The sequence below is a fragment of the Asterias amurensis genome, chromosome 2 (genome assembly GCF_032118995.1).
Source record: "Asterias amurensis chromosome 2, ASM3211899v1".
NCBI lineage: Eukaryota > Metazoa > Echinodermata > Asteroidea > Forcipulatida > Asteriidae > Asterias > Asterias amurensis.
This window is the reverse complement of record NC_092649.1, coordinates 29,553,296-29,575,238: the sequence shown is the minus strand read 5'-3', so window position 1 is coordinate 29,575,238 and position 21,943 is coordinate 29,553,296. Positions and strand designations below refer to the sequence as shown.

Genomic DNA, 21,943 nt, shown 5'->3' with positions numbered 1-21,943 from the left:
CATTAAACATTGTTTTAGAACTTCAATTTGTTAATTTTGGTTGTGAAACACACAACCACTCCAGGTTAGACAAAAAATTAAAAAATCAAAAGATATTTTAGATCAATGTTCTCCAAGCTCAGGAATTTTCAATGGCTTTTCTTGGCTTTCAAACATGAAACTTTCAAGTTGAAACAGAAGAGGAATTTGTTGTTATTTTCCTCTCGGTTGTACATTATTGCAGTAACACTCGGATTCATATTTGAGGCAGACCTTATACATTGATGAGCAACATCTACTCCATCAGATCTTAAGTGCTACCCCTCAAAATTGTGAGAAAAGAGAAAATTATTTAAACTTTTTGATTCCACATTGCTCCAATCTAAACCCCACATTGCTCCCATCTAAACCAACTTCCCAACCAACAAACTTGCACATCGCAAGAAACTTGTCTGAGGAGTACTGTTTTCTGCAATCAAAAATAATTCCCTCATTACTTTAGTAACAAAGTTTGTGCCTCACTTTATGTATTCTCTTCCCTTTCAGTGTAAACCATCTGGGTTGCAGCGAGCGCCTTGACTGAAGGCTATATTCTAGTGTACAGTGGTGACTACAACTGGACCTGTTTGGAGCTGCATCAATAGATCTGGAGGATGCAGGTGTAGAAGTCAACAAAGGCAGACCCTTGTACATTCAGAACAATCAACTTTTTCGAATTTGCCTTGACTCATGCGCCCCGATGTTTTTCACTATTTTATATAGTGCTGACAATATTCTATAATATTCCCTGTACATTGAAGAACAAAGTAATACCTCAAATGAAACAGATTTTATTTGAGATCAATGCTCTTCCATTTCAAGACTTTTATCTGCTTTATAGGCTCTCAAGTTTGTCATTTTTGTAAGTTGAAACAGAAGTTAAAATTGTTGTTATCTCCCATCATGCATGAAGGTCAACTATCGCATCAAGGTTGACCATTAACATGGTACTGCTCATAACGTGACAGATATTCTGGAAGGGGTTACTGAATCAATATTTACTAATCTGTTTGTGTTTCGGCATTGAAAAAAAAAATGGCACCCTCTTTCCTGCATGAAACAACAGTTATCAGCTGGTCTTGCAATAAATGAAAGAGAAACGGTAAAATAGTCTTTATCTCACTCTATGTAAAATTTATATTTATCTTTGTTCCTAAAGTGTGTAGGTTTTATGTATGCCATTTTAATACTCTGGAATTTGTGTGACCAGGGGTGGATTTCACAAAGGTAGTCCTAACTTAGGACTAGTCCTAGGCAATGCTAAGAGATAGGACCAGTCCTAAGTTAGGATGGGTTACTGGTCCTAACTTAGGACCAGTCCTATCTCTTAGCATTGCCTAGGACTAGTCCTAAGTTAGGACTACCTTTGTGAAATCCACCCCAGTACTTTCACCTGGTGTATCCCAACTGTTGCATAAAATAACAAAACCTGTGATATTTTTGGCTCAATTGGTCCTCAAAGTTGCATGAAAATAATGAAAGATATAACACCCTATAGTGCACAACTTTGTGTGCTTTCAGATGCTTAACAAAAAGCTTAAGCTGAAGCCTTTTATTATTTGAGTGAAAAATTAAGAAAGCCATTTCTCAAAATATTTTATCATTTCAACAGCTCTCCATTGCTCAGTTGCAGTCAGTTTTTATGCTAACAATTACTTTGAGTAGTTACCAATAGTGCCCAGTGCCTTTAAGCAAAATTTATAGTAAAATGTGTGTCCCCCCCATGAGTTTAGTTTAAAACATTTCTGTTGTTGACAGTTTTTATACAGGTTTACATGTCCGATCCATACTCAAAATGTGTATTCATTAATTTCTGAAGATTTCTTCAAAAGAAATAAACCAATTAAAAGAATCCGTGTTTTTTTGGTTCCTTTATTTGTGTGTTTATTTGTGTATTTACTTATTGGTTAATGTTTGTTTGCTTGTGGACTAAGCTTACTTGAGTAATCATACCTGTATACTTGAGTAGTTCAATGTATCAAATTTCAGACCAATCAACCAAATGTTACATGAACTGAGACCATGGCTCAACTTCAAAGAGCTGCTTAAGCAAAAATGTTGCTTAACAATTTGTGCTAAGCGGAAATGTGCAGGAAACCATGTACACATTGTACACATGACGTGGTACTTTGGCTGGTAATCTTAGTCTAGCAAGCATACTTAGTTTTGCTGTACTTAAACTTAAAAGCTACAAACAAGTATTATAAACCACAGGGGAACTGACTTGGAACAAAGACAAATTTACTTGAGTGGGACTTGAACCAACAACCTTCGGATGATTAACAAGCCAGTGATCTACCAACTAAGCTATCCAGCTCTATTTTTGTGATCTTCCTAATTTATCAACATAGTGTCTGTTCAGGGGTGCCAAAAGCAAGCACATGAAATAAAATATTTTACTAGTGCGATTTTTATATCGTCAAAAGTCTGAATAGTATGTTGGTGATGGGGAACAGATGGAGCATCGTTGAAGAAATGGACATCAACTAAGGTGTGTGTGTGTGTGTGTGTGGGGGGGGGGGCACTTCAGGTGAAGGCTACAAAAGTAACAAAGAAGAAATCCCTTCTCAATCCTGGGATATTATTATTATTATTATTATTTATTGGAAGAGGTCACGAATCAGGGCTTATTTTCACAGATATTGCTGTTGTTTCTTTGTTTAGCAGAAGCGAGCAGAAAATACTACTTGACAACTTCATTTCTATGCTTAGCCAAAATGAGTAGGGCACCACTGTCGCAACAGAATAAACTTAATGGAATGTTGTATGGTAACCTGTTTTTGCCAAGCAAGATTATGTGCTTGCGCAGGAAATTGGGCCCACGATAAGACTCGTGTGCTGGGAGTAGACCACTTATCTTATATACCGCCCTCTATAGTTCCAAATTATAATTTATAATGCCACTCGTGTTCTTAAGCACTTGGACTAAACATGACCCAAATGTCTCCTTCTTAACAATGTGGACGGCAACCTAGTAAGCATAAATATAATGCTTAAGCAGTTCTATGAAATTTTGAAATTTGGCCCAGTGTGTGGACAACTTCTGAAGCTGCTTTTTCAGAAATTATTCTGTTGTGGTAAGGTTGAGCCCCCCTCAGGCCTCCACCCATCCCATCCTACAGCACATTGTTGTGTATAACAAAATGAGCAAATGGATGTTTCAATACACTACATTGCCCCAAGTCTTCAACTCGGCCCCCGCTCCACCTTAATTAAAAAAACATTCTCGCACCATGGATTGCATTGTCTCAATTGTCCAATTTCTTATTGTGTTCAAGCCTACCCCTTGTACGGTAATACATAAGGACAATAAATTCAATTGCTCTTTACATGGAGGAATAAGACTAATTTATTCCTCCATGCTCTTTATTACGCTGTTATTTATTAACCAGGTAAGCATCGAAGTCCCTGGATAATCAAGGTAACTGCGCAGTTGAAATGGGCAGAGTGACCACACGCGAGTTTGTTATTGTCAAGATTAGGATCATCCAATCAGATTCACCGATTGTGATTTCAACAGGTGTGAATATCCAATCAGATTCACTGATTGTCTTCTCCACACAGGCGTAATTATGCAAATGACACAGTTATTGGCACATGCTTCCATGTGGGCTTACGTGGGCGGTTGTTGTTCTCAATAGTTGGATCCTCCAATCAGGTGATTTCAACGGGTGTAATTATCCAATCAGATTCACTGATTGTTTTCTCCACAGGTGTAATTATGCAAATGACACAGTTATTGGCACATGCTTCCATGTGGGCTCGTGTGGGCGCGTGCGGGCAGACGACAATTTGACATGCCACTTTTAGTACGCGTGGACTGCAAGAAGGATGGGCCCTACCTCTGGGCTCCAGCGCTGGATTTGGACGTCGCGTTTTCTTTTCGATGAACTTTACCGAAAAAAATAAGTAATATTTGCGGATAATGTGTTCATGTAATTGGCAATAATTGTTGCAGCATTTGATAGCCTTGGTTGAGTTTTGAAGGACACAGTCGACTAAGACCATGGAGTTTGCTGAGCATAGAGAAAGGATGGACAGAGAGAGTGGTGAGCAATTCTTTCACTTGCAAGAAAAAAGTTTTCTTTACAAAAATTGCAGACTGAAGAAAAAATCACTGTTGAGCCCTTCAGTGCATATCGTGAGTTCCATGGAGTTAACTTTAACTCGGACTGCAAACTTTATAGAAGTGTGAACTATTAGACAATATTTAACTTCAATGTTGAGCATGCGAGTGTGGCTAAAAAGTGCTCCAGTGATTGAACGCGGACTGATTGCAGTGTAAAAGATGCACGACCGAAGCCAGGAGCTCCTCTAACAACATCTTTATTAAAGTGTTGTGAACATTCATGCACAAAACCTCAATGACTACCTAGAACTGCAGCATTGGGGATAGGGGTTGTATTTCAACTGTACTTTTCGTCAAGAAGCTGTAAGTAGTCACCGGGCCTTGCTGACTGATGTGGACCGAGTCAGGGAACGATGAGAGGCGCACCGGACCGCGGAGCTACCGTGTTCAAGTCAAGATTCAAGGCAGAACATTTCCTGTGCTAACTATTGATAGACTTGTCTGGTGAGAATTATCTATGGATTGTGTGGTATGGGGATGTGGCATTGGATATCGTCCAAGACAAAGACAAGAGTGTGAAGACGGTAAGCGAAGATCTAACCCATTTCTTGCAGGTTCCCACCCTTGTTTTACAGCCCCTGTCCCCACCAGATAATCGGCGATGAACTTGTTGATGTTGTCCCACATTTGGTTGAGCTTTCAATGTGACTTCACTCTGTCTTGGTATTTCTTGTTTTGCATATTGGTCGAAGCCAATGATGCTTTTTAATTAGAAGACAAGTCTTTTTGGAAATTTCTTGGGGTTGAAACTTCAAAGTCGTCAGTTGTCATGTTTAATTACAATTGTCATGATTAATTTGTTTGAAAATCAAAATAAATATCTTTAGGGTTATAGAGCCTACATTTTAGGGAGTCAAATCCAAATAAGTTTAGAAAGAGAGATTGGGTAAATCTTCCCCTAAAAATCTTCCCTTTTTGACGATCAATGTTTTATTTAGGAGTATTAAAAATAAACAATATAGACAGGCTAAATTAATATTAACATACTCCTAATATCATCTTTACATCAATTCTGGGTGTAGATTTTTAACTTTAACAAACCCCTGCCTACTATAGTAGTGAGCATAACCTGAAATTAGATTCCTGTCCAATCTGCATTCATTTTGATGATCCATGTTTGATTTAGGAGTATTATCATATAGGGCAATTTATACATACTAAATTAATATACATAATATTCCTAATGACAGCATTCATCAATTGTGAATGTGTAACTATTTTTCTTTGAGTATATGACCCAAAGTCCTTGAACATTAATTGTAGTTAGAAAAATACAACATACAAAACCTTAGCAAAGTTGTCAAGAAACAATAAAATAAAAACAAGTTGTTACAAAATTAGTTAACTTCCACCCAAACAAATCTGTTCATAGCCCTCGGTATTTATGTACCAAAACTACTGCAATGAATTAGTTTTTGAGCGCTGCGTCAAAAGAACAAAAAGATAAAACAACAGGAATGGAAAAAGATGAAACAACAAGAGCGGGATATTTTCTTCTCCATGATGAAACAGAGAGAGAGAGAGCAACCACTGAGAACACTGATGCCTTTGATTCCTGAAGGTATGTATTAGTGGTAAGTGTAGGCCTAGAGTTAATAATAGTGTTGGCCTAGAGATAAGATTAACTCCCTTTTCTAGCAGGTTTACTGAATATTGGTAGCTCCATGGTAGACGATGACGATTCTCTCTCCGATGTTGCTGATGATCAGGGGTCAGTGAGGTTAAGTGTTTTCAAGCAAAGGTCAATGTTTTCACGACAGGTAAAGTATTGGTAAGTGAGAAAGAAACTAACACTTTTCTCCACAGCTGAATTCTAACCATTTTTGCAGCTCTTACTTCCACAGGTTTCTAACCTCTTCCTTTTCAGCATAACCATTTTCTTGTTTTTCACAGTATAACCGATTCTTCCTAATGCCGATGCTGTGACAGGTGACTGCACATTGGTGGCTAACTCATTGGCACCATACATAATGACAGGTTTGGTAAGGTCTCAGGGTAAACTCATGGTGTAAATCACGCTATGGCATGATGTGACCACTCAAATGCTAACCTTTCTATAGATAGTTTTCTTCCCAAGTATGCAGGTAATGTTTTCCAATCTTGAAGTGACTGAACTTGCTTGTGCAGCTGAAGAGATGTCTACCCACAGGGACTGTGGTCTTACACAAGGTTTGATAATGCATAAGGTTATGTAAGATGAGTTTCTGAAACTACTCAAGACAACTATAAGACATTTGGAAGATCATGAACATTTCCAAAAATTCTATTTTACTGCTAAGTTTAAAAAAAGAAATTGTGTATCAATATAGTTACAATATTGAAACCTCTCAAAGAACTAAACTTTTTAGTTTATCTGGTAGTTAAAAGTATTATCTCAATTGTCATTCTACAAGGCAATCAATATTTGTTTCAACATCAATTGTCGCTCTTGAAGGAGCACTTCAATTTTTCTCCGGTAAGGGGCACTTCTATGAGGGAAATGTAAATTTGTATTTGAACTTTTCTAAGAGCACCAGCAAAAGTAAAGGCACTGCGGCAAGTGGGGTCATTTCAAGGCGTGTCGTCTATTTCTGTAGTTGAAGATAATACCTTAATCACTCTAGCTCTTCATGCAAATAGCCACAACTTTCCAAAGTGTGGTGGCCAAGAAGAGCACCAGAGCTTGAGTCTGGTGCTCAAGCTCTGGTGTTTCTGATCAGCTGAGTGTGTGTCCTTTTTTAATAAGCAAGACACTTTTAAGTTCAAACCATTATTGCTGTGTCCTTCGGATAAGACGTAAAGCTGTTGGTCCCGTGTGTTGTGTAATGCACGTAAAAGAGCTCCATGCATTAAAAGAGAAGGGTTGTCCCCCCTGGTAATCCTTGTTTGATTGACAGCATTTTGCACCACAGCACCCTGTAAACCTTTTGTCAGTCATCTCATTTCAGGGTATCCAGGGTTGTGTGAGCGCCTTGACTGAAGGCTACATTCTACTGTGCAGTGGTGGCAACAACTGGAACTGTTTGGAGCTGCATCAATAGATCTGAAGGATGCTGGTGTGGAAAGTCAACAACAGTCAGCTTGGTTTTAAAAATTGAGAAGACTTTCTTCCCACATAATTTTTGGCAAATTTCCGATACCACAACAGCATCGGTATTCACAAATCAGACCAACTTCAATATCTTTTCATACTTTGAAGAAAGAATCTTGTTATTCCTTTTGAAGATGTAGATATCGCCATCAGTTAAAGATAGTTGCTCTATTTGCATGAAGCATTTAAAACCTAGTACCCTAAATCTTGAAACAATGTATTCAGCTCTTGCAATTATTACAAATAAACAGAGTGTTATGGGCTTACTGCATGTGTCATTCCCTTCGTTTCAGTGAAAACCATCCAGGGTTCTGTGAGTGCCTTGACTGGAGGCTACATTCTTGAGCTGCATTGGTGGGAGAATATACATGCAAAAAGTTTCAAGCAGTCTACAAGGTTTGAAATTAAACAAAAGTTTTAGTTAAGTTAAGCAACTCATCAGCTTTGAAGTGCTACATATAGCCAACCAGTCAAAAGTAGTTATCCATTTGTGGTTCCCTGACAGCATGAAGCATTAATTCCCATTCATAAATACCTCAGACAGTTTCGCTATTCCTATTGGTGGAGAGCGCGTCACATGGGTGTGTACAAACCTTTGTTAATGACCAGTAAAAAGTGTTGAAACATGGGCGTGACACGCGAGTTTGCACCTGTGGTCGAGAGCAACGGCTGGAACAGTTGTGCCAAGTCACTCGATACGCACGACGCGCACAGCATTCCCTTATAAGGAGTTGTTTACCAGAGGGCCTTACCATTTCATAGCTGGAGGGGTGTTGCGTTTAAAGAAATCATTGAACAATTATAATGTTTGGATTTATTTTACATTTTGACCAAAAAGTGTTGATGTTTTTTGACCAAAAAGGTATTTATGAATTGGAATCAAAGTGTGTTGAAGCGGTTTTCAACTAGTGGTTTAAACCCGCCGACTGCCTGGTTCTTGATAATTTAACTCGACTTCTTCTCGGTGAAATTATCAAGAATCAGGCCTCGTTGGGTTTAAACCACTAGTTGAAAACCTCTTCACCACACATTGATTCCCTTATTTAAAGCCAATTCCCAACCAACAAACTTGCACATCCCAAGGAACTTGTCTTAAGAGTACTATTTACTGCAATCAATAATAATTATACCCTCGTTCAAAAATACATGTAATACCTTCATTCCCAGAACTAACATCTAAATCTTTGAGGAACCCGCTGCTAAAATATAAGATTATAACTGCCTCTTTCTACCTGGAAAACTTAAAGGTCTAGTTGGTGAGTCATCTGACCTAGAGTTGCAGTGGGTTCAAATCCCACCAGAGTAATATGCCTTGGGGAAAGTATACAGTGCTAACACACAATGCTGTATTCTGTAAGGTTAGAACCAAAATTTGTGGCCGATGCAAAGTTTACATCTATAAAACCCTCATTCCTTGGACTTTGCAAAGATATAGTAACAAAGTGTGTGCCTCATCAGTATATGTAATCTCCTTCCTTTCAGTGAAACCAGGCGCCTTGACTGAAGGCTACATTCAGTGCAGTAGTGACAACAACTGGAGCTGTTTGGAGCTGCATTGGTTGATCTGATGGATGCAGGTGTAGAAGGCAACAACAGCAGACCCTGTAAGTGTAATCAATGTTTAAAGGAACACGTTGCCTTGGATCAGACGAGTTGGTCTATAAAAAAGCGTTTGTAACCGTTTTTTATAAAATGCATAAGGTTGGAAAGATGTTTTAAAAGTAGAATAAAATGATCCACACAAATGTGCCTCGAAATTGCAAGGTTTTCCTTTTACTGTGGGAAATAACACGGTCGGCCATTTATGGGAGTCCAAATGGCCGACTGTGTTAGTGGACGAGGTAAAAGGAAAACCGTGCAATTTCGCGGCATGTTTGTGTGGATCATTGTATTCTACTTTTACAACATCTTTCTACCCATGTGCATTTTATAACGAACGGTTACAAAATGCTTTTCAAAGACCAACTCGACCGGTCCAAGGCAACGTGTTCCTTTAAGAAGTTCAAACCTTTTTAAAAGTTAATTGAATTTAAAAAATGAAACATTAAAGTTGAAACAGAAGACTGAGGAAAGAATTGTTATCCTCTCAGTACACAGGTTGTCTATTGAAACGATGTTGACCAAATGAGGAGCTAACTTGACACATGATCTGGATTGGAGGGGTTGGTAGGTATTTTTCACTCAAAGAATTTCTTGTTTCCTTTTTTAAAGGGTATGTAGGACAAAAAACACAGTGTCTACAGATTTACACCAAACTTACGCAGTTTTAACATAATTACAGTAGAAAGCTTCCCTGAAAATATTACTTGCTGAGGTGCTGTAGTTTTTAAGAAATGAGTAAAACAATGTCATGGAAATAATTTTCGTCTCAGTGATCATGAGACAAAAATTATTTTAGCATGTAAAAAACGTATTTTCATGACATTGTTTTACTCGGTTCTCAAAAACTACAGCACCTCAGCAACTAATACTTTAAGGTCTGCTTTCTACTATCATTATCTTCAAAGGTGTAAGTTTAATGTAAATCTGTGGACATTGTGTTTTATGTTACAAAAAGTACCCAAATCCTTCAATTGTTTAGTTGTTGCTCAGCTCAAGATATCCCATTGAAAAAAGAAAGACACTTTTGAACATAGTCATTCTTAATGGCCCAAAAAGTTGAAATTATGTATGAAGTTATTCCTTTTGGGCAATCAATCAAATTATCACTTTTGGAGGAACTTTTTCAAGGAACTTTTCTTTAGAGTACTATTCTCTGCAATCGAAAGAAATACCCTATTCCCAATTTGTTGGATAGATATAGAATTAGAGTCTGGGCCTCAATTGATGTCATCTCCTTCCTTTCAATGAGAACCATCCAGGTTTCAGCAAGTGTCTTGACTGAAGGCTACGTTCTAGTGTGCAGTGGTGACTACAACTAGAGCTGTTTGGAGCTGCATTTGTAGACCTGGAGGATGCAGGTAGAAGTCAACAACAGCAGACCTTGTGGTAAAGACAAATTTAGAGTAATCAATGTTTAAGAATTTCAAACATTTGTTCAATTTGTTTTTCAAAAGTTTTTCCTGGCTTTCAAAAAATTGCAACTTTCAAGTTGAAATAGTGGAGGAGTTTGTCGACATCTCCCTCTTAGTACACAGAGGTACTCTATTGATACAAGGTTAACTAACTCGTCAACGTTTTCACAAAGAAGCACCCGACGTGCTTAGGGCTATTTTTTTTTCAATTTAATTTCTGTTGATAATGCATGAAGACCTACAATTCCACGAAGTTTCAAAGCTCAGACAGCTTTACTTTTTTAATTAAGCTAATTAGTGTTTTCAACTTTTGCACGAAATGCTGTGTTGTAGCATAGGCGAGTGCGACTTCGTTAAAATGCAAAAAGACGTATTTTGATCTTTTTTGGTTTCACGATGTAGCATGGATCTTCTCTCGTTTCATAATTAATTACGCAAATGAGTCAAAACAAGATTAGTTTTTAAGTACAAGTCATCAACTATCTACATTGAGAAATTTAAATGGAAAAACTTTGAAGTTTTGAAGGAAAGCAAGTTTCTAAAAAGTGTTCAACTTCAGAGGCCGTTTTCTCTGATTGTTATTTTTTGCTGGTGTAGCAGGGAGTGCTACTTTGTGAAAACGCTGACGAACTGATGTGAGAACTGACTTGACAAAATGATCTGGAAGGGGCCGGTGGTCATTTTTCACTCTAAGAATTTATTTTTTCCTACTGCAGCTGAATTTCAACTGTTGAGTTGTTGCCCAACCCACATTCCACTTATTAAAAACAGAAATTATTTGAAAAGTTATTCCTATGGGTGGGAAATCAAGCAAATCATCACTTTTTAAGATCAAGACATAGCCTATAGTTAAAAAAATAGGTCCACCATTTGTAATTCCAAAACATCATGAACCATTAGTTCTCAATTAACCAACTTTCCAACCAAAAGATCTTGCAAACTCAAGGGACTAATAATAAAAAAAATAATAACCGTATTTAAACGCACCTGGGATACAAAGTGCCAGATATTATTACTGCAAGGAGTGGTATGAAGTTTGAGGTATAAGACCTAATCCTTAAGCACCATGTAATGGTTTAAAAGGTGCTGTGGCGCAATATGCTGCAAATCCAGCCAGGAATATCGGGGCGAACCCCTCTCTTTATGATAAGTGCACTGGGTTCTTTTACATGCGTTTACACCACACAGGGGACCAACAGCTTTGAGTCCCATCTGGAGGACGAAGCAATGGTTAAGTGTCTTGCTTAAGGACATAAGTTTCATGGCTGGGGATTCGAACCCACACTCTGCTGAGCAGAAATACCAGAGTTTGAATTCAGTGCTCTTAACAGCTCGGCCACAAAACTTCCACAACTTTGTCTGTAGAGTACTATTCTCTGCCATAAAAAAAATTATATCCTAATTTTTGGAAAACCTGTTGCAGAGATATAGTAAAAAGTCTGCTCCTCACTTTATGTAATCTCTTTCCTTTCAGCGTAAACCACCCGGGGTGCAGTGAGAGCCTTGACTGAAGGCTACATTCTAGTGTGTAGTGGTGATTACAAGTGGAGCTGTTTGGAGCTGCATTGGTAGATCTGGAGGATGCAGATGTATAAGTCAATAACAGAAGACCTTGTGGTGAGGGGCATTAAGAGTAAACATTGTCTAAGAATTTAAAGCTTAAAAAAGAAGGTTTTTCTGCATCAAACAATAGTCATCAGTTGGTCTTGGAAGACTTGCAGTAAGTTAAAAGGAAACGGTAACATAGTCTTTGTCTCACTCTATGTAAAATTTATATCTTATTTGTTCCTGAAATGTGTATTTTTTTGTATGACCTTTTAATACTTGTGGAATGTGTGTGACCAGTCACCTGGTGTATCCCAACAAATGCCTACAATAACATTCATGTGAACATTTTGGCTCAATTGATCATCAAAGTTGCATGAAGATAATGAAAGAAAAAGCACCCTATATGCACAACTTTGTGTGCTTTCAGATGCACCATAAAAGGCTTGAAGCCTTTTATTATTTGAGTGAAAAGTTACCTCTTTCCCAAACACTTCTTCAGAGGTAGCCATTTCTCACAATGTTTTATACTTTCAACAGCTCGCCATTGCTCAGTTGCAGCCAGTTTTTATGCTAACAATTAGTCTGAGTAATTAACATCAGTGTCCAGTGCCTTTAAAGCCATTGGACACTATTGGTAAACAGTATGTTGTCCACAGGTCATCGGAGTCAGGAGAAAATAACGGGCAAACCCACCCTTGTTTCTGCACGTTTCGCCATGTCATGACATGTGTTTAAAATAAATCCGTAATTCTCGATATCGAGAATTGTTAATTGTTTTAATGTTTTCTCAAAAAGTAAAGCATTTCATGGAATAATATTTCAAGAGAAGTCTTTCGCCATTACCTTCTGTAAACCCTGTCAGTTATTTGTAAATCTGTGAACTTTAACAACAAATTCTGTTCCGAAAGTGTCCAATGGCTTTAAACAAAATTTATAATATAGTTTTTCCCCCTTGTGTTTGGTTGTAAACCTTTGTTGATGACAGTTTTTATAAGTTTAAAATTCCTTGATGACCCATGTTCAAAATATGTATTCATTGTTGTCTGAAGTCACTGTCTAAAGATTTCTTTAAAACAAATATATATACAGAGAACTTACGTTTTTTGTTACTTAATATTTGTGTATGATTTATTTCTGTCTTTACTCATTGATTTATGTTTGTTTGTTTGTTTGTGGATTGACCTTACTTGGGTAATCATACCTGTATAACCGAGTAGTTCATTGTAATCAAATTGCAGACCAATCATTAAAATGTTACATGAACAAAGACCATGGCCCAATTCCATAGATCTGCTTAAAGGAACACGTTGCCTTGGATCGGTCGAGTTGGTCTTTGAAAATCGTTCTGTAACCGTTTGTTGTAAAGTTTATACGGTTAGAAAGATATTGTAAAAGTAGAATACAATGATCTACACATATATGCCTCGAAATTGCGTGGTTTTCTTTTTACCCTGTCGACTAACACGGTCGGCCATTTATGGGAGTCGAAATTTTGACTCCCATAAATGGCCGACCGTGATAGTTCGTGACGTAAAAGGAAAACCGTGCAGTTTCGAGTGATACTTGTGTGGATCATTATATTCTACTTTTAAAACATCTTTCTAACCATATGCATTTCATAACAAACGGTTTCAAACGCTTTTAATAGACCAACTCATCCGATCCAAGGCAACGTGTTCCTTTAAGGAACAAATTTGCCTCCACCATTGGTTACACCACTGAAAGATAGGGTTAAGATAATATGGGTTTTGATTGGGGTTGGGTTTTAATGTATAAATTTAGGGTTGGGGCCTGGATTAGGGTTGGGTTTAAATCTGTGGGAAAAGTCGTTAATTTTCTGTCGCGTGATAGCATTCCAACTCTATTCCGAATCTCCCTGCGATTTCTGCGGTATTCTCCTGTGACTGCTGGTCCCATGAGACTACTGCTCTGACGACTACAAGGGGAGTAAAAGTCCGCAGTCAGCAGTTCGTCGGAGAACAGTGATCTCGCGAGAACAGTATTCGATGGCGGCAACCTAAATCATTACGACACCGCCACAACTCAACTATCTCACCGCGACAGACCATTAACGACTTGTCCACAAGTCTAACCCACAAGGGCGGTGCACTATTTTACTGTTTTCATCAATCATACTTTAACAAGTTTAAGATGCTTATAGGCCATATCCTTGATTTTCAGTTTTTGAAAGCTCATGGTATTTATTTTTTCACATGTTAAATTTATGTAGACCTAGATCAAGCCTTCCTGGCTTGGGTGAGGAGCAATTGTCATCTTCGTTTGGAGACTATAGCATTTTCTCTTACACAAAGTGTAACCCCACAGGAGCTCTGATTGAACTATTTGTCAAACTGATTCAAATACTGCTAAGTGTAACTGTTTAATATTTTTTAATTAAGCCGACTTCTGCATTCGTACAGAACTGTCAATCAACCTTTTTTTAAATGAGTTTATTCCTAAACATGTCACTTTGTGAAAATAAAAATACGAGTTGTGCTCACATACATGTGGGTCACTTTGTGGGAATAGAAATGAACTGCAAAATAACCAACTCCTCCAGTCCAAAACACTTTTAAGGTGTGCAATATTTTATTACAACATTGGATAACAGTTTAAAAAACAATATTATAAATATTCTGATTTAGCCTTTGAGAAAAACTTTATAGGGTCGATCGTTCAGGCCTAAATATTTTTTTAATAAATATTAAATACAAAAGAGATCGCAATGGCATGTGAAGTGTTTACAGATCACTGTTAGTCATTGGAAATTTAAATTCTTTTTATTTGTTTAAAAAAATACTTTTAGTGAAGCTCTGCAATAAAATGATAACCATGTTGCTACCTTCAACAGATAGATAACGACTCGATGAATATTTTGAAACCTTACCCGAAATGCAACTTCTTTCACTATTGGGATTAAATTTCGTGAAATTGAACAGTAATAATAAAGAAAAGCTAATTTGAAACAAAACTCAAAGCACCAAGGACTGCATAATATTTTGCAAAGCTTAATAAAAGCTTAATTAATTTCCCTGCCAAGAGGTTTTGCCATGCCATCAACTATGCTTTTTGTCTTGACTGTATGCAGGTTTTTCTATTGTTGCTGTGTTTTGATGGCTAAATGCCTCATAAATAGTAATCAATTTATTGAGCTAAATTAAAGAGCCTTATTTCATAAAGATGTAAATTGATGCTCCTTTACGCAAACAATTTAAACTGTCTCTCACCTGGGCCTAATTTCATGGCATTGCGTACCAAGGAATCCTGTGCGTTCAACTCAAAGAATCAGGTGTGCTGTAACGTAGCATACATTGTAGGCCTACAGTGGTGTGCCAAGAAATTGGGCCCTGCTGATGCTCTTGAGAACTAGGGCTTTTTAAATAATGGAGCCAGAAGTAGCAAAACCTTGAGCGTGCAGCAGACAAACGCACGTGTGACCAACATTTAATAACTGAAAAGAAGGTGTACTTGAACTTTGCTTGTACTTTTTGTAGTGTTTTATTGGTGATCATATACCCGTGGTTGATTAAGATGCACGCACGGGACTTTGGTGATTAATAGAAGTGATTCGATGATTGGATTAACCTGGATATTTAGGAATTATTTGAGGAATTTACGTGATTAGTTTGGATTCGGACTTGTAAAATGGCGATTAGTATGATCATGGAAACATTGGAGATTTTGATTCAAGAGAGGGCGCTATAACAAAAACTGTCCTGATGCGGAGACTTTCTGACAGCCACCCCAAATTTAGGCTCTAAATTTTATCAAACAGAGAAAGTCTTCAAAAGTCCACGATAGGTGTCCATCTCTAAGGGTCTTCACTATCGGTGATCTCAGGTAGGCGTATCAGACGCGCAACGGGTCTGGTGTATTCGCGATCAGCGACTTTAACTCTGGCCGCTCGGATGCGATCATCAACTCCAGGAAGTGTCTCGATGACTCTACCAACTAGCCAATGAGCTCTAGGCTGCTGAGGGTCGGCAATCATGACAACATCGCCACAGGTGAGGTTACGGCAGTCCCTTTGCCATTTTGGGCGAAGTTGGAGGCTTGGCAGGTAGTATTTCAGGAAATGTGACCAGAACTGGTCCGCTAGTACTTGGCTGTGGCGCCATCGGCGTCGTCCTATCAGCTCGTCGACAGGGTATACTACTTGTGGAAGTGACTGGTCATGGCGTCCCATCAGTAGGATATTCGGAGTTATGGGATTGATGTCTGCAACATCAGATGAGATGTAGCCCAATGGCTTGGAATTGAGGATGCCTTCAATTTCTATCAGGACGGTGCGGAGTACGGCTTCGGTGACTGATTGGTCCTTGATTACAACCTTGAGACCGTCTTTAATGCTCTTGATCTCTCGCTCCCACACTCCGCCGAAGTGAGGTGCACTGGGTGGATTAAACTTGAATCTCACTTTCTGGTCGCCTAGTTGTGCGGCAAGGTCAGGTTTCATGGCGTGGAATGCTTCCTGTAATTCAGTTTCAGCTCCCTTGAAATTGGTTCCGCAATCAGATAGCAACTCATAGGGCTTCCCTCGTCTGGAAATGAAGCGCCGAAAGGACATCAAGAAGGCATCGGTGTCCAGGCCTTCTAAGAGATCTATATGAATAGCTCTGGTCGTCATACATTTGAAGATCACCCCCCACCTTTTCTCGGAGCGGCGACCAATCTTGACATGCATCGGACCGAAACAGTCAACACCGGTAGAGTAGAAGGCTGGCTTAAATAGACGGAGACGGGACGGAGGAAGATCACCCATCTTTGGTACTTCGGGTTTTGCGCGCCATTTGCGGCATTCAAAGCATTGATGCTGATGACGACGAATTGCCTCCCTTCCCCGGAGTATCCAAAACTTGCGTCTTACTTCAGCTAGAATACGTTCTGGACCATAGTGAAGAAGCTTCTCGTCAAAGTCACGTATTATCAGCTTGGTGATGTGGTGATGAGGATCAAGGACGATTGGGTATTTAACAGCATCGGAGAGGATTTCTGCCCTACGTAGTCGTCCTCCAACTCTGATGAGCTTTGCGGTTTCGTCGTAGGCTGGGTCCAACTGTGAGAGCTTGCTCCCGGACGGTATTCCTCGTTTGGCCTTTAAGGCAGACAGCTCTTCAGGGAAGCTTTCGAGTTGACATTTTTGGTACAGAAGATTCTCGATGTCCTCCCGCAACTGTGCTGTGTCATCTCCAGGTTTGGCCACCCCGTGAAGGGATAGTTTGAAAGCCTCTACCAGAGCGTCCCAGCTGTTGTACTGATGGAGATCGGGCTGCAATGGGTTTTCTACAATGGCAGTCTTACCACAGAAGGTTGCTTTCTTCAGCTCTGTGGTGTCCTCTGTAGGGTCAGTGATTGGACTTTTCGGCCACTTAGAAGGAGGTTGACGAAGATAGAGTGGGCCTGTCTTCCATCGGGATTCTTCACTCAGTTCTTTGAGTGACTTACCCCTGGTAATGTCATCGGCAGGGTTGTTCTGGGTGTCCACATAGCGCCAGTCCTGCACATCTGTAAGGGTCTGTATTTCGGTGACACGAGTACCAACGAAGACCTTATATCGGCATGATTCTGACTTCAACCACTGCAGGACCGTGGTCGAATCGCTCCATAGGGTGACCTTGTTGATCTCTAGGGTAAGTTCCTTACGAAGGAGATCGGCTAGTTGTGCACCGGTGAGAGCTGCTGATAACTCGAGTCGTGGCATCGATAGTTGTCTTTTCGGTGCCACTCTGGATCGAGACATGAGAAAACTGACGCTGACGTCCCCCTTGTCATCTTCAGTGCGGAGGTAGGCAACTGATCCGTATACTCGTTCAGATGCGTCACAGAAAACATGTAGTTCTCTATTGGAAGTCACTGTGTTGACATCAGGCGGGGTGTAACATCTCGGCAGTTTAACCAGAGGAAGGTCGGAGAGCTCCTCCTCCCAAGTGAGCCACTGATCACGGATCTTTCCTGGTTCAAGAGGGTCGTCCCAGTCGCGTTTTGTCTTCCAAAGGTCTTGCACTAGCACCTTAGCACGTGCTGTGAAGGGAGAAATGTAGCCAATTGGATCATACTGGCTAGCAAGAATCTTGTAGATAGTTCGTAGGTTGAGCGTCGAGTACTCAGTTGATCTGTGTTTATAACTGAGTTCGTCTGTGGAACATTGCCATCGAAGTCCAAGGGTGCCTTCGGACAAGTCGTTCTGACCAAAGGCTAACCAGAGCTCGTAGCCTTCAGATCTGGCATTAGATGGAAGTTCATCAACTACTGAAGGGATGTTGCTGGCCCATTGTCTGATGTTGAAACCACCAGTTGAGAGTAGCTTTCGCATCTTCATAACGAGCTCCTTTGCTTCGGATATGGTAGGTTTACTGTCAAGGCAATTGTCGACGTAGAATGCCTGGTCAACTGCACTGCAGACATCCTTGTCGTCGCTGACGTGTTTGCGTAGTGCAAATGTGGCACAGCATGGGCTGCACGTGGTGCCAAATGGTAAAACTTGCCATTCGTAGATATCTGGCTCAACGTCTCGGTTCATCTTACGCCATACAAATCGAAGGAGAGGTTTGTCTTCAGGGAGTAGTCTCACTTGATGGAACATTGCCTGAATATCCCCAGATATGGCAACAGGGTGTTGGCGGAATCGCAGGAATACGCCAAGCAGTGAAGCACCTTGTGTTGGCCCTGGTAGTAGGTGATTGTTGAGGATCTTGCCTTCGTACTCGTAAGAGCAGTTGAATACCAAGCGGTGTTTTCCATTGTGCTCAACTACGTGGTGCGGAATATACCAGGACTCTTCAGTTTTCAGAGCTTCTTCGTTGCTGATGATTTTCACAAAGCCTGTGTCGACAAGGGTTTGGATAAGCTTGTTGTGAATTTCTGCTTTATCTGGGTGTTTTTGGAGGCGTCTTTCGTTCCGCTTCAGGTTTTGCATGACGGCTTCCTTAGTAGTTCTGAATTTGTTGTCGTCTTTGGTGCGAAGTAGAGGAGTGGCGTAGCGCTGAACTCCGTCAATCTCTATTCTGATGGTTTTTTCTTCAAGTGTCGCTATGGCTTGCTTATCTTGCTTCGAGCGAGTGACTTGCTTTTCAGAGTAGGGTAGGATGTCTGCTTGCCAGAGTCGTTCAACATTTTTAAGCAGATCCGTGGTTGGCTGAAGGGTTGTCGTGAATAAGCACTGTTGCTCTTCTGATTGGCTTTGAAGGAGATTGGCTGGACCCTGTAGAGACCAACCAAGTTTTGTGCATACAGCTAATGGTGCTCCTCTGGGGCCAAATCGAACTGGTTGTATCGGGTGAATGAGATCGGCATAGTCTGAACCAATCAGGATTAGTGGGCAAGCCTTATTGATCGGAGGCAAGGGTATCTGACGAAGGTGTGACCATCGTTTCTTGAGGGCTTCAATAGGATACGAGTACTCAGAGAGGCACAAGTTGTTGGCAGCAAAGGCACCATTGATAGGATATCTGACGTCAGAGTTGTCCCTGGGTGACACTTGCAGGTTAACTGATTTTCCTGCACATAGGAATGGCTCACTGCGCACTGTAGCCAGGAGTATGTTGTCTTCTACCCCAGAAAGCTTCAACGCTTGAACAGCTGGCATCAGGATCATGGTTCTCATTGAACCGTCGTCAAGGATGGCATAGGTCTCCATCATCCCTCCTGGTCCGTGAAGCAGAACTTTTACCACCTTTAGCATAATATGATGTGGTCGGGAGGGTTGGTCGATGAAGAGGGATTGCGTTACTGCTTCTGTGACGTAAACCTTACTAGCTCCGCTCTGGATGGCAGCATGGAGGGCAGTCAGGTGCTGTTCTTTGCAGGTGTTACAAGGTTTCTTCAGGGTGCAGTTTTCTGGCTTGTGGGAACGCCCACACCTCCAGCACCTATTCTTTTCCTTGATCCAGTTGATGATCTGTTCGGTTGTCAACTGTTTAAACTCTGTACAGCTGTTGAGGTAGTGTGTTGTCTCGTTACACTTGGGACAGTAGGCTTTGGGTTTGTGTGGGCCCTTCTGTCCAGAGTAAGTGGTGTTCGTCGATGGGGGCATCGTTGGTGTTTCGTTTGTGACGAATACTGCTGTTGCAGGAGCATTCCTCTTCTGAAAGTGTTTATCCTTCTTATCGGTAGAAGGGTTGTCACTCTTCTGGATAGCAGTAGCCTGACTGACAATTCGCCTCGCTCGGGACTTCGTTTGCAACCAGTTTGCAAAGTGGAGTAGGGTATAGGTGTTGTTGGAGTCTACCTTAATTATGTCTCTACTAATGCAGTGCTCCACAAATCTATCTCTGTAGCTTGATGGAAGTTTGCTTAGGAGTCGGTCGACATGAGAACCGCACTTTAGTTCATAGCCATTCTCTCCCTCCAGAGATTTAAGCATCCCTACCAATGAATGCACGGAGAGGGAAAAGTTCTCAAAGGCGTCATTGTCGTTGTACTTCACAGGGGGCATACTCAGGATGGAGTTGATTTCACTCTGTATCAACTGCCGTGGTTGACCGTACCTTTCTTTCAAGGCTTGCAGAGCTGCGGTGTATGGCTTGGCTTCATGGATGAAAGCTTCAGCTAACCTCTTGATGTTCCCGCTGAGTTTACCCAGCAAAACTTGGTACTTGTACGGCTCGGTTAAGTGGGGATGAACGTCGATCAGGTTATCGAGTGCCATTTTTAGGAGGGCAAAGTCTTTCTCCTTTCCACTGCTGAAGGTAGGTAGTACTGGCCTTGGTATGCCATATGAAGAGGCAATCAGCAGCTCCGTGGAGTTCGGCATCATCATTTGTGCTGGAGCTGGCCCCATTGGATGTGAAGGAGCCGGGTACGGGAACGGTTGTGCGAAGGGGTTTGGAAAAGGTGGTGCCCAACCAACCGACTGTGTTGGTGCAGTCATAGGGTACGGATTGGTAACTGCCGGCTGCATGGACGGTGGTGTTCCTTTAGATGGAGAACAAACAGACGGAGTGGTGACATCAACTACGTGTACTTCAGCCTTGTGCTTATGAACTGCAGTATTGCTGTATGTAGGGACATCACTCAAGTTGGCTATGTGAGTATTCTCAGCACTGACTGTGATTGTTTGACCCTGGGTTGGTGAGTCAGACAATGTTGTTTGGTTGATGGAAGATGGGGTCACAGTTTGATGCTGTTTCTCTATCTCTGGTTCTGGATCACTGTTGACCATGGCTGTGATCAGTCGTGCTTCATTTAGCTGTTGTTCCACTTCTCGCAATCTTCTTTGTCTTGATAGTCGTGTGTTCAGAGACTCGCGCTGACGAAAAGCATTGCGCTCAATTTCTTCGGCACGTCTACGAGCCGCAAGAGCTTCTTCGTCAGCGCGTATCCGTGCGGCATAGGCCTCATCGTCTAGCCTTTGTAACTCTTCATCTGCTGATTGATCTTCCTCAATCTGGCGTTTCATCTCTTCCAGTTCAGCCTGTTTGCGTTGCTGTTTGAGTTTCGCTGATTGGGAGTCACTCAGTGTTGACTTGAAGGAAGATTTACTGTGACGGGACTGTCCGCTGTAGAGTGAGTTCGATGAGTGAGAACTCCTCCGTGAACGAGATGTTTGTGTGGTTACAACGCTATGTTCATCTGTTCTGCCGGAAGTTGAAGGATGGTGGTCAATAACAAAGTCCTGAAAGTGGGCCGGCATACGTCTGTCACGAGAGGACCGAGAACGGGATTGGACGGTAACAGCACTTGTCTGTAGTCCAACTGCTGCAGCTGTAGCTGTGCTGAAAACCCCGGTAGAGGAAGGTGAGGTCTCGACGATGGTGACAGTAACTGGGACTGGATGTGTACTGGTAGCTGGAGTTGCAACTGGAATAGTAACACCGCCAATGGTAACTGCATGGGTATCATCGAGAGGGGTTGTCGGGTTAATGTTCTCGGTCTCCATTTCATTCGTAGCCATAGCCATAGGTCGCTGGTTCGAATCCGGCTCGAAGGACCATGAAAAGAAGGTGTACTTGAACTTTGCTTGTACTTTTTGTAGTGTTTTATTGGTGATCATATACCCGTGGTTGATTAAGATGCACGCACGGGACTTTGGTGATTAATAGAAGTGATTCGATGATTGGATTAACCTGGATATTTAGGAATTATTTGAGGAATTTACGTGATTAGTTTGGATTCGGACTTGTAAAATGGCGATTAGTATGATCATGGAAACATTGGAGATTTTGA

The 21,943-nt window shown here is 40.9% G+C and overlaps 1 protein-coding gene and 1 long non-coding RNA gene across 2 annotated transcripts; one reads left to right on the top strand and one right to left on the bottom strand.

Moving 5' to 3' along the window:
• The first annotated feature begins 7,136 nt into the window (after positions 1 to 7,136).
• On the top strand, positions 7,137 to 12,787 carry LOC139933947 (uncharacterized). The gene is made up of 5 exons (XR_011785656.1): positions 7,137 to 7,613; positions 8,700 to 8,821; positions 9,308 to 9,383; positions 10,079 to 10,205; positions 11,706 to 12,787. It is a non-coding gene; the product is annotated as an uncharacterized lncRNA (long non-coding RNA).
• A 2,803-nt stretch (positions 12,788 to 15,590) lies between these two features.
• On the bottom strand, positions 15,591 to 21,770 carry LOC139952807 (uncharacterized). The gene has a single exon (XM_071952043.1). The coding sequence runs from the start codon at positions 21,768 to 21,770 to the stop codon at positions 15,591 to 15,593; it is 6,180 nt and encodes a 2,059-aa protein (XP_071808144.1).
• Positions 21,771 to 21,943: the final 173 nt, after the last annotated feature.